Below are 13,850 nucleotides of genomic sequence, written 5' to 3'. Positions count from 1 at the left end.
TGTTTATTTGGCATAAACCTCAGTGTTTCATTTGACACTCAAATTCATTCCCATTCCAAATTCACATTGATAAAACTTGTATTTAACACTACAGACATGCACTTTTCTTCTTCCTTGCATTGATGGGTCCCTATAAATTATTATGATTTCCAAACTAAAACACAAAATGCAGTTTCTTAAGTCAAATGTAACTGAAAGATAACATGTGGGGTTTTATTTTTAAAAGTCTAATTTTTTTCTTTGGTGTCTGCTGAAGATTTTGGGAAATTATTCATGGTTCCAGACGCTGCATACATTAGGAGTATGATTCCAGATGCAGAAGATCCTGGGAACTATGGGAGACTTGGCAGATCTGGAAATAGAGCTTAAATCATTATTGGCCACCCATATTCTTTCAATTAAGCATTCCACTGATTTTGGGACCAGAGATAGCTAAGAAGCCAATTTTTGCTACTGCAGTCACATGATGCTGAGATGAAGATGACTGAAGAATTTGGGGGGGGGGGGGGGAGATCTCCCACACACTTGGCAAATGCTAGCTAATAACATGAAAGCTTTCATACAATGTGTGTCAGAGAGTACAATTCCAGATATAAGAAACAGGTGTGATAAGGAAGACATTTCTTTCATTGCAAGGGGATCACGCTGCAGTAGCAGTATGCCTCAGGCCCTGGCCTGGAAGTCAGAAAGTCTGGCTTATAGCCCTGCTTCTGTCACAGATCTGCTGGGTGACCTTGGGTGCCTCTTTCCACCCCTCTGAGCCCCAGCTGCTCCATACAGTTCTGTAACAGCCTGCCTACTGTCAAGTCTCTGATGTGACAACTGTCACTCACTTACAGTATCCATAGATAATCTCTAATGCAGTGAAACTTTGTATTGCCTGAGGACAGAAGGAGCAAATCCTCATCCTGAGCTGGCCTCCTGAACTACCTAATCATGCACAAAATTACTGCTAATGAAGCAGGGGGGATCACGTACAGCACAGGTATGAGCCAGGAATAGCACAAACAGGCATCACACAAGCTTTCTTTACAAGTCCCATACTAGACCTCACAAACATTTTGAATCAATCTGTTGGCAACTGGTGGCAGCCAGAAAATATTTCATAGCAATTCTTTAAGAAGATGATTAAATAAAATCTGTTTGACTTGTTAGGAATTCCAACTGTGAATTCCTAAAGATGTTCATGCTTGTTCTCTGGAGTAGCTGTCTGATAAACGTAGACAATTTTTAATAAGTGAGTTAAAGTTGAATTTACAACTTATATTTGTTGTACAACTTTGTTATAAAGCTTTGTAATAAATATTTTATTACGCAGTATTATGTGTACAAGGTGTTGTCCTTACACCAAGGAAAGCGCTGTAAATACCGTGTTTAACAAGCACAGTAACTAACATGACAGGAGAGGCAGTAGTTGTATATGGAATCACGACAATGAAGAGAAAATGCTTTCAAAAACCTGGGGAATTTAAGTATTTGGATTATTCCATACCTTTGCATGTGTCTCTATTTTAACAGACAGTGAGTTATTCCACAACTAAAAATGAAGCACTTGCACAACGGAGTTTAAAGATACAGATTTTGGATGTAGTGCTGGAAAGCTGCAACAGCAAGACAGATCTGCCTTTTAGCAGCTAGAATATTGTCTTGAAAGAAGGACAGCTTAGAGGATTAGAAAGGAGTAAAATAAAAATATCTCTTTATAGAAACATGTTAATAGTTTTAGTCAATTTGTTTGATTCATTTGTACTAATCTTCTGAATTTTGTTAATTCTTCCATTTTAGTGGTGCTATATAGACTTATGTTTAGATCTTCCAACTTTTTAGATGCCCTGACCAGCAAGCTACATTTCCATAGTGTACATTTCTATTCTTATACAATAGGCTTCTTATGAAACCATAATAAAGCCCTGTTAACATATGAGTTGGAAGAAATACATAGGGTAGGTATAAATAGGAGACCTAGGATGCCTCTGGGATGGTCTAAAACATGCAGGACCAAGAGGCTTTGGGCAATTTCTCCAGATTTAGAACTACCAAACATGGGTCTACCACGAATTTCAGAAAGACAGCAGAAAGTGTTTGGTTTGGCAAAAGCAACAATTCTTTGGGTGAACGTGTCCTTTAAAATGTAATGATGATATTAAGGGCTGTGGCATCCTCAAAAGGTCAACAGAAAATCATCCTGCATCTTGTTGTCTCACTGCCAATAGTTAAGATAAAAGGCTGTAATTTTCTCCTATCATCTTCAACTACAGTCGCTATTTAAGATATGAGGTCAACTAGACAGGCTCATAACTAGATAGGGTCATAGCTGAAATTAAACCTATCTGCCCATGTATCTGCTCCATCACTGTTCAGTCCAGGCATGGAGTTAGGGAGATCTCGTGTACCAGTATGTCTGCTTACTTAGCCTTGAAGACAAGGAACCATGGAAAAATACTCTCTCTTCTCTTTTCAGTATCAATAACAAATTCTTTTATGTGCATTACAGCAATATCCTGTGTGCTTTCTTCAGCATAAGGTCATGTTATAGAGCCCCATTTTCATTTTTCTCAGGAATTCCATTTGTAAATGTCAATCAAGCACTTAAAAGTACTTGACTACATAGTTCTTAAAAAAAAAATCCTCCCTTATATACTATACAATGCATGCCTAACAAACAGTTATGTTTTCAATATAAGCAATTAAGGGATTTAAGTTGGGAGTGAAAAATAAACCATTTTCAGCAAACACAGAAGGATCGAACACCAGGAATTATGTTGGATTGTCCATATAAAGGGAAAAATTAAGATCCTCAACTCCTCAAAATGCTCACTACATGTGAGGTTTCCGTTCGAGGTGACAGAAATGCGACCGCTCCTATGCAAGGGCCCTTGTTTGGAATCCTCACGCTGTGCTCAACACTGGAAAGTTGCTTTTACTGCACCGTGACTTCTGCTAAACGTGTCCACTAGACATTGCACAAGGGTGCCAGAAGAGAAAGGTCACAGGGACGGTCTGGATATATCTCCCTGCACCTGTGTGTATATAACAAATTGGCTGGTAGGTAACTTGTAATGAGACACCTTTGAATGATCATGGCCAAAAGAATTCTTTGCTAAGCCATGCATCTAAGGTCAAAGAGGAGTTTTTAAGGGAAGGAGGTATTTTTCTGAACAGACAAGATTCAACATCTTTTACACTGAAATAAATATTTATGCCTTTGCTCTATCAAAACTGATCTGATTTTTGTATGTCACATATTCCAAAGGTTTTGACAAACCTCTCACCACAGTATTCATAGGATCTAAATAAAAATCAAGGAAAATGAACTGAAGGAGGAAGGAGTGAATTGCCTGTAAATTAACACCAGAAAAACAAAGAAAACATCTAGAAGCTGCTACAGATTTTTGAAATTTTAGATCCTGGGCCAAATGGTGTGCAGGACCTTTGCAAAGCAATCAGCATTCATAAAATGGCTGGGATCCAGTAGGTTGAGGGTTTGGAGGCATGCCTTCTCTCAGATCTCGGCATATAGCTATGTGAAGAGGATACTAGACAGAGAGTCAGCAATTTCATTTCCATATTACGATGTCTCCGTACGGATGTCACTGGCTGAGAGCATGACCTGAAGAGACTCTTCATCCATTTCTGTACCTGTTTCTCATTTTACTTCTCCCTTATCCAGCTGTTCAGTCAATGAATTCTGTGGAGTGGATCCAACCCGTACTGTGACTCACAATCTCAGTTAGGGTCTCTGCTTGCTCATAATAACACATATAATTATTACCAACGGTCCTTTACAATCCACTGAACAGATACAGGCTTACCAAAAGTACAGTTACTTGCCACTGGCAGTAGTATTCTGCTGTAGAATCACATACAGAAAGAAAATGGATTTACTGAAAATTACTTGCTATAGCTCTACATTTTCTTTCTCAATTAATGCTGCTTTGAGGAAGGAGCATCACAACCAAAGGGTAGCACTGTTCCCTCACACTCCCTTAGGAAGCCAAACTCACATTTTCTCCAGAAGCACAGAAAAGTGAGCAAGACTCATAGAGCTCTTTAGATCCCATCCCCCTTCTCTCCTCACTTTGGGAGTTCAAGGAGAGTACCATTCTCAAATATGAACTCTGGTAGAGATCACCAGCCTTTATGATCACACCAGCCATATGTCCAAACCTTCACAGGTCTAAGTGCCACAGGACACATACCAGCACGCAGAGGAACAAGGGACCTCTAGGGACAGTTTACTTGCAGTTGACAACAATACTTCTCTAGAAAGAGAGGGAGAAGGATGAGTCTGGAACAGACGTGCCGTGGGGTGCTGAGATGACACAGCAATCTTGGTCTCAGGCTGCTGTTGGCTCATTTCCTCCCAAAGGTAAGGATTCAGATTATCCAGGAGTCCCTGCATGAGCGCAGCCCTACTGCCAGTCCCTGGCAAGGACACTTGTCCTGCTCTCAAAATACTTCTGAATACACGCCACCTTTCTTATGAGATAGCCTGGGAAACTTCATGACTTAAAGATCATTACTTAAAGTAAACATTTTAAAAAATAATCATCATTCAGTTACTGACACTACCAAATTAATTAACAACATGGATAAAGATATTTCTAACATGTTTTTATTTTCTGAGTGTCCCCTTAGATTTTACTTTCTTTCTATTTATCCATGCATATATGTCATAGAAACAGAATCAGTATAAATGGAAACAGCATCAAAAACCTTAATAAAATCTGGCTGGTTTGCTTTTAGTGAGAAAAATATTAGTACAGATTTCTGAAAGAACAATTTTTCTGATGGATCAGAGAACATTCATATAATGAGCTTCTTAGGTCATCATGGAAGAGTATATATACAAAGACTTCTACACTTTCTTTTTTTGCATTCTTCAATTTCTTTATGAATCTCATTAATCTTGAGTGCTGATATGTGTAGTAATATTTATATTATTCTCCTTATCACTGTCCTTCAAGCTCTTCGCACAATGTGTGAAAAATTCTGCTATATATTCACACTAGGTCATGGCTCTTTGGGCTAATAGTACTAGAAGAATAGGCAAGTGTGAGGTTGCAGACTTTTCAGATCTCAAACCTTTGCATGAAATCAGTTTTGAAATTCTACAGGTGGATCTCTTCACAGAAGAAAGAAAAATTTAATTTGCAGTAAACATTAAAATCCTAAGCATTCTGGCAATCTACATCCCGGGAGCTACTTAAAACAAGTGTCTGTCTTTTTGCCTTTCTAAACTCATATATTTATTTTGTTTAAACAATGTTTCCTTTTAAGAATTTTTCTAAAAGCTCTTGAGTTAAAACATGACAGGTCATCACAGCACTGTATTACTTTCTGGGAAATCACAGCAAACGTACATACTATCTGACTGCAACATCTAGTGATATAATAACTAGTGATGCTACTTCTTTATGGAGATAATGCTCTGTTCACTTGACAGCAACAGGAAAATAACGGGCATGAGCCTTACTGGGGAGTCTCCAAGTCCCACAACAAGAAGGGCTGGCAAACTTGCTCCCACTGTGGTGAAAGAGGGTAATCTTGAGTCAGTCCCTTGTACCGCACCCAGTAGAGGTCACTAGAGGGTGCATCATGTTATAATGGCAAGACAAAGCACTCGGTCAGCAAGGTGAGAGATGCACCTTCCTGAAAAGCACATCCACTGTCTGGGACTTACTGCCGGAGAGACTCTTGTAAAAGAGAAGACTAAGTGCCACTCCATGAAAGAACAGATAAGTTTAACTGGCTACATCTGAATACAAGTAGCATTCATCCAGTTAAACAATATCGATACTGATCAGTGAAATATATCTAACTTATTAAAAGTATATCTACTACCTGTGCATTTCCAGATGCAGGAATCTCTTTCTTTCTTCCACAGCTTAACACAGTCCACAAGGTATGCCCGAGATACGAAGCCAAAAGGCAGAAACTACCTGCAATCCAGGCAGCATTTCTTTGCAGGGGTAGATCCATCCCTTATTTTTTAATCAACTGATTAACTTGGTTCTCCTGCTCTAGCAGATGCAATTTGGCAGGCACCCTCAAAACCCTCCCCAGCTCTGTAAGTACCACCTAGCTAGACAAGGCTGGGACTCGCAGCAGGGTCCCATCTCATACTTCAACACATACCCTGAACCTATAAGGAAAAGAAGCGATGGCCCACTGACAAGTGTGAAACAGGTGCAGGGATCTACACATGAGATGTGTTTTGCACGAACTTGAAAGGGAATTACTCTGACATCCCAGAACTGTTCAAACAAAAGCAAACTGTTAGCACAATCCCTTCGCTGTTAGCAGTTCAGGCCATTGGTTGTCTTTTTTCCCTTTTAATAGGCAAGAAATGGAAAAAAAAAAATACCGAAAGAGCAAATTCAAGACAGTCACTTTAAATGTGTCATGGTGCACACGCACAGGAAGGTCAGTTTGAAATGCCATGGCTTTATTGCCTGCAGTCTCTTCTGTTCCTGTGCTTGCAGTTGTTCTATGTTGCTCCCATATCCAAGCCACCACCATGCAGAAAGTGAGTCCTAGCTCTCTCCCCATCTCACATCCCGCATCTGCTCGCCTGCCAACTATCAAGTTCTTGATCCAAAGGATGGAGGAGCCAAATCATTTGAACCACATGGAGGTGAGACTTTCAATATCATCAAAGTAACTTCTTTCCCCTAAAATTTCCAGAAACACATAGACTGCTTCTGCTGAATTTTCCCAAGCAATTCAATGTGATGTAAATTCTCCATGGAAAATTTTGGCTTGAGCCACCAAAACTTGAGAAATTTTTAAATAACTGAAAACAAGATCTTAAAATTGGAAATTCTTTCCATTTTGCAGCAGAATGTAAGTGTACAAACAATCAGCTGCCACCAATCAATGGACAAGTAATGCACACTAGTTCAGCTGTATCTGAGCTCTAGCTATAGCTCCTTCACAATGCCTGCACCTCCAAGGGAAAGCTTGCTCATGTACACGCACAGGGAGCGCCTCTCCTGTCATAGCGTATTATCCAAATGAACGTATTGGCACCACATAGCAAATAAGTAAAAGAGATGGATGGTAAGCCAAGGTAATGGCCAAGTCTTGTAGACGCAAATTGATAAGATCCAGAAACCCTACAGTTACCCTGTCAACTAGTAATTGCTTCAACCACAGGAACTGCAGTTATAGCCGTAGCTCTCTAGGTTGCAAGAACTTCAAGAGCAGCAGCATTATGCTTGCAGAAAGACCCTGAATTTCAAATCTCTTTCCCTGGGTGGTCTGCACAGAATTCAGAAAGCTTTGAAGCTTCGTTTAGGACTAGATTTAGCTTTTGTGGAATGTTTATTTAATATTGCTCCCCTGAAAAAGTGGTCATGTAATTATTATCCAACGTGGGTGGGTTACTTTTTTTATCAACTTGGTAAATATGAGCCTTGGAGCTTCTACAGTTCTGAATGTTACTAATAGAAAAGAATCAAGCTGCACACATCTGAATCATGGAGCCAGGGTTTAAAAACAAGCCATTGACGCTGAAGAAGATAATTTTACTTTTAAAACTCAACAGTCATTGGGGAAGCTAGTGCCCTAATTTCAGACAGAGATTCAAAATTAAACAATTTGAATTGCATTCTTGCACCCATCACTTACAAAGTAAGAGTCAGAAGGAAGAGACTGCAGGTTTGCTGACCAAACGCATGCAGCTTTGGCTGGGCCATCAGAAGCAGTCTAGGTGAGGAATGTGGAGCTCACTGGGAGCTAATGCAGCTGGGTAAATTGTGTGGTAGTTTCACAATCGATTTACCTTCACATAAGCTGGTGCTACTGTCAAAAGAGGTGATTTTACCTTCTCACAGCTGCTTATTCCTACCGTGTGCCACCCCTCCCTTCGGACCAGCACAACCCCTTGGTGTGGATGTTCAGTGCAATGGGTCAAGGACAGATTGGATTTTTTTTTTTTTAATCTAGTTCTCACACTTTAAAAACCATTCCTATAAACCAAAATGTCTTTCTCTTAATTATATATCACCTGAAGCAAAACTTTGTGTTCATTCCTGAAGACAAAACTTTGCCAAGATACAAAACCATGTGCTGCCAACTGTACAAATGGGGTGGCAAGGGGGCATTCTGAACAAAACACACATAAAACAGGTACAGAGCAGTTTTGCCATGAGTTATTTTGAGTAATCCTCTCCAACTGCAAATGGTCCTGGTGGAGAGCTGGTGTGGCAAAGAGTGCCATCTAGAGGACTGCAACACCGCAGCTTGTTCACAGCACCAAGACGTACATTACACTGTACAGTGATTGTTCATAATTGATGGTCAACAATTACTGGGTTTGCTTTACATAGTTGTATTTTAATGGATCTGGAAAGCCTTTTTTTAAATTATTTTTAGATTACTTCCCCCCCCCCCCCAGAATATACTGTATTGAAAGATGAAAATTGTGTTTGCTTATTTTATAAAAAAGGTATTATAAAGAAAAAGGTATATAAAGAAAAACAGTTGGCTTGAGGAAGGGGATCATTTTCTTCTATAGTTATAATCAATTCCTCTCAGAATAATTATTTCTTCCAGCAAGTACACAGTTTGACCACTCTCTTCTAGATGGTGTCTTGAGTGTTAACCCACTCCCATCGTAGCAAATAGATGCTTTGTTACTGCTTTCGAAGTGAGAAATTCATCCACAGAATTTACATGCATATACCCACAAGCATACACATGTAAATGCATACATCTGAGCAAAATTTACTGTATTTTCTGCCAGCACAATCTTCTTTCCTCCCTTTCCTGATCAGCATAATAAAACTGTTCATCAGGCAAGCAGACCAAGCTAAGACTGTTCAAAGGAAGGTCTTGGTTTTTTTCTTTCATCAACATTAACAGCACACCTAGGGCTCAATTTTGTATCCCATTGAGAAATTCCCCAAAAAAATTTGTGTTAAGTTTTGTAATTAACTTCTAAGCTTGTAAAAGCTTAGGAGAAATATACCTAATGTTTATATATCTGGAAACCTCACTCCAGTGAGGTATATTACCAGAGTTCAGTTGGACTGCCTTTCACCTTTGAAGTCTTGTCCCCAGGAGACTGATGAGCTAAAATCGGAATACAGAGCCATTTCTCCAGCTTGCAACTAGCCACCAGCTGTTCATCTTCTAAACCTATTCCCTTCTCCCCTACTGCACCTCCACAGTCTCCCTGCCTTTTCTTATAGCGTTCCTCACAAAGAGCCAGTTCTAACCATTAGATTGAAGAAGCAAACATCAAGAGCTTTTACAGCAAAAAGTGATGGAAAATCCCCCTACCTCAACTATCTATCTGCAATTTGTCATCAAACTAAGGTACATTAACACAGCCAAAGCAGCTTACATACCCTTTTTCTTGACCCTAAAAGGACAAAACTCAGAGGAAGGGCTCCATGGGCAGTTCTTACTTTCTCATCTGTGCAAGTTATGATTTTCATACTGGAAGAAACCTTTCTTAAAAGAGCTAATAACATCATCCAAATGCCAACCACCCAGATTTATATTGTTTTAATTCTAATTTTCACTGTAACACTAAATGAAACTCTCTAAAATAAACACATCCTACTTGCACGAGACATGCTTTGTTTGTTTTAATGCACAGATCATTTTCTTCTCTACAAAGTAAAAATTGTAGCAGCTTACTGAATACTGGAATAATTGTGTACAGAAGTGACCCAGCAGATTAAGAAATATCAAAAATTCAACTTCTTGAGTTGTGAATACAAATGAAAACATCATGAATTTTACTTTACACCAATACTCCAGGGAATCATCTGAATGAAAAAGTATTCAGAATATTTGAAAAACTACCTACCATATCAGCACAATCAGCACACAGCCACAGCACAAATTTTTCAAGTCTTTTCATAAACTGGCGTGTAAAATTAATTTCTTATTGCCCTATTGCAAGCCCATTTTCTTAGTTCTTGTCTAAATGACATGTCAATAAATATACTGGTTCCTCTAGACTCTCCCATAGAAAAGGCATAATACAAGGAAACGCATTGCTATTTCTAAACATATTTTGGCTGATCAGAGTCATTTTCCTGCCAGAGACCCCGTACTATGATGCCCAGCACCATTCTTACTAGAGACAGGTGCAGCACATAGATACACCGGACAACACTCGTCCCTGCAAGCATGGCACACAGCATGTAACCATGCCCTGCTCCCCCAGTGTTAATGCGGAGTAAAGGACAAAGCTGTCTTAGTTCATCTGGGAAATTTGCTCTTTCCATGGGATTCGTTCAGTCCCTGCTAATTCCAGAGCTGTTAGATAGGACAAATGCTTTCAAAACATGAACCCAACAAAATCCATGTTTACTTTCTGATTTTTGTAGAGCTGCAGAATCACACAACTTCTTTACAACTTCTGAATATAAGTCCAGCTGTAAATAAACCCCAGAATAAAAACACATGTGCTTGCTTCTATGGATCCCTAAGATTAAAAGATGCTGACCAGTCTCCCACAGCTGCAATACATTTTCACAAATGATAATGAAAAATTCAACTCTACTGGGAAACACACATAGTAAAGTCTTTAACTAGCTGAAAGAAGAAAGGGACAGTGTGTTGGGAAGACAAAATTAATTATGTAGTTAGATAGTTAGTAAGTTACCTTTTCATCTTCTGTTCCAGGATCTGATTGACTGAATTTTTCTTCCCTGAAGCTTCTAGTCCTCTCCACTTTTTCCATGCTCTGAAAAAAGGCTGTTTTTTCCAGTCTGCTGCTGTTATATCGTGTATTGATCTCTTCCAGCCTGTTAATCTTAAGTAGCTTCATATTATGCCCAGTTAATTTACTGTCGGTTTTCCTCTCCACCTTAGATTCGTAAACCAGTGAACACTCGTAACTTCTGATTTCTCCTCTTTCTTGGCTGTGCAAAAGAAAGACAAATAAGAAGCATCAGTGTTGTTCATGCATGCTAGCTTAGAAAACTGTCATTGTTGCAGCATTTTGTATCTCAATTCTCTCCCATTATACCTTCTGAACCAATACAGAAATACAGAATTAACAGCACCAGCTGTTCACAGACGCCACTCTACCTACTCATCTACATTCAACACCAGATAATTCAAGCAGGCTACAAGACCCAGGTAATTTAATTAGTTCATAGAAACTGTTTAGCTCTATCAAATCAATACTATTGCTGTTGCTTGCAGACCTTGCTTATGGGTCACTCCCCACTTTTTCAGCACTTCAGTGGTTCCCTCTTGCTCAATCGGTTCTCCTTCTCTCTGTGGCAGTTCCAGCAAGTTGACATACGAGGAGCCTGTTATTAAGCCCATTAAGATTTTAGATATTAAACAAAGTGGTTTAGGCTTGAACACAGTCCTTCCCTCTCTTCCTGCTATTCTATACCACAGAAATAGGTAACTGCCAAAACAGTGGTGATTTTAGGTCCTCTGCTGAAGGCTGCAGAAGAGCACAGTCCTCAGCTGGGCTCCTTCCCACTGTAGGCCTTCACTATATGCCTACTACATATATGATCTAGGATCATCGAGGTTTGTCTAATGGTAAGATTGGCTGGAAAGTTATTGATTAATTCTCTGTAGAAGGGTGTTTATTCCCACCCGGTAATCACTTGGTTACACTTGGAAAATATGTGCTTTTGCACAACATTTAAAAGACTATGAGAAACTACTCTAAAATTTCACTTAGCAACTCAGTGTAGACCCAGGAAATAGAGGACAAAAACGTTTTCATTGTTATTATTGCAACCTTTCCTTCATTGCACTGGAAACCCAGCTCCAAAAGCACAGTGCTAATGCTCTGCTAGCTCTAGAAAGCTGAATCTGGTCAATCTCATTACACAGCTCACGGTTTTCATTTTAACTTGCATAAATACCATAAACTATATGGTGTAATTAAGAATGTATATACAACCTTACAGTCATTAGCAGCACAGAGAAACAGCCTTCAGTGTACAACCAGAAACCCAATTAAATTGCTTATTTTTACCTGAACACCTTCCAACAGAAAATGTTCCTCACTGTGTTTGACCCCACATCTGTGCACAAGCAACAGATTAGATGTATACCTACATCAAGTAACTGCACTGCCCATAGTTAGCCCTCCAAACTCTTCCCAGATGCAAAAGATGCCACGTACTGTCATGTGTGAGACAGGAGGCAGCTTGCTAGTGATGACATTTATAGATTATGGACAGCAACGGACAGTGCAAGCCTGCAGATTGCAAATGAGCCTTCCAGAGAGACTTCTGCTACCATGTTATTACAGCCCTAGAGCAAGCTGTTAATATGTGAGATGCAGGGACACCAGCATGGGGCTGTGAGACATTCATCATCTGAACAAGTTGTGCACCCAGTATCTAAAAATGCCAGGTCTGCTGCTTCTAGCCTCCATCACCAGCTTTCACGGCTCTGACATCCCTTTCCATCCCCTGCAGGTGAAAGAACACTTTAAAAGATTTTCTTCCCCCGTTTCTCAAGAGCAGGGTTTTTGAATTTTCCTAAACGCACTGACAATTGCAGGTGATGTACCACAAGGGCTCAGTCTAACCTTCTAGCCATTATTCTATAGATCCTTTGATCTACTCCACACCAGGGGGTGATGTAACACACTCCAAAGCTGTCAGACAAAAGCACGTGATGTTTCCAGATGCCCTCTCGCTGCCTCCATGTCTCCAGCTGCTCAAATCCCACAGTCTTTTAGAGCAACCTGGCTGTGAAGACTACTTCTGGCCTGACATGACTGCAACTAAGGAAAGTTGATTCAAGCTCTCCATAGCTCTTCAAAGAGCACATCATCCTCTAGGTTATGATCAGCAAATGTGGCCATCCATCTAATGAGAATGACATGTACTACTGAAAGGACATGTTGTTCCTTCAAGCTGACCAATGGGTCAGTTATCTGGGAAAATATTAATGGGATGGCAAGCCGGAGGTATTACTGGGCTCTGTTACCAAGCAGAGACTAGGACTGAGTTCAAACATGATTGCCCTCTCCCCCATTATTACTTTAATATATCCCTGAAACAATACGCTAAATAATGGAAAGTTTCTGAGGTGTGCACAGCAAAATTTCTTGGCAAGTGCCTACTCCACAGCCCCAGAGAAGCAATCCCACCCCAGTCATGTGCCACTGAGCAATGGGAGGTTATGGCCTTCCACCTTATTAAAAGGAAAAAGAAAAGAAGCCAAAAAAACGTTCAAATGTGTGTTGAGCTCTGCTTCCCCCAAAGGAGGGTAAAAACCTTCACCCCATCATTTATATTCCCCAACTTTGGCCTGGGAGACGCTTTCTTCTGGGTTGTCTTCAGCAAGCCAATCACTCACTCTAAGCAAAACCACTTGCTTCATGAACCACATCTCCACTCACGTGGTCAGAAACCACACACACGTCATAAAAACACAAAAACTTGCCTAGCTATATGCGCAGGGGGTATATACCTACAGTCCCACTGCTTTTTCTGCCCAATAGCAGAAAATAAATATATTTGCACAATAAAAATATAAACAATAAAGTAAGAAAATTTCCACAATGAAAATATAAACAATACAGGAAATGTTTAAAGAAAAGGTCAGAAATAGAAATGGGCAGGCAAATAAATAGGTATCAGCCAAAAAGAAGAACCCACAAACAACCCCTTTTGCTTTCACCATCTGTTTTTAGCTCGTAACCCCTTCAGCCAGAACTAGGTTTACACGATGGGCCATAAAGCATTTCGCTCAAAACTCAGTCCTTTGGCCTCCATCTTCAGGTCAAATAAAAACTTTATTTCTGACCTGTTTGCCATTTCCAAAACAGCCATTTTCAAAATTTAAGCCTGGGGAGAGGTACTGTGAGCCACCAGCCGGACTTGTTTACCTCCTGATAC

The 13,850-nt window shown here is 39.9% G+C and overlaps 1 protein-coding gene across 1 annotated transcript in view; it reads right to left on the bottom strand.

Annotated features, from left to right (window-relative positions):
• Window positions 1-13,850, bottom strand: part of MYLK4 (myosin light chain kinase family member 4) — an 83,963-nt gene that overhangs the window by 58,928 nt on the left and 11,185 nt on the right. The window contains exon 2 of the mRNA XM_075744920.1: window positions 10,628-10,886. Coding sequence (XP_075601035.1) covers window positions 10,628-10,886 — 259 coding nt within the window. The remainder of the gene's footprint in view (window positions 1-10,627; window positions 10,887-13,850) is intronic.

This window comes from Balearica regulorum, chromosome 2 (assembly GCF_011004875.1).
Source record: "Balearica regulorum gibbericeps isolate bBalReg1 chromosome 2, bBalReg1.pri, whole genome shotgun sequence".
Classification (NCBI taxonomy): Eukaryota; Metazoa; Chordata; class Aves; order Gruiformes; family Gruidae; genus Balearica; species Balearica regulorum.
Note: the sequence above shows the minus strand (reverse complement) of the source record. Positions and strands in the feature narration are given on the sequence as shown.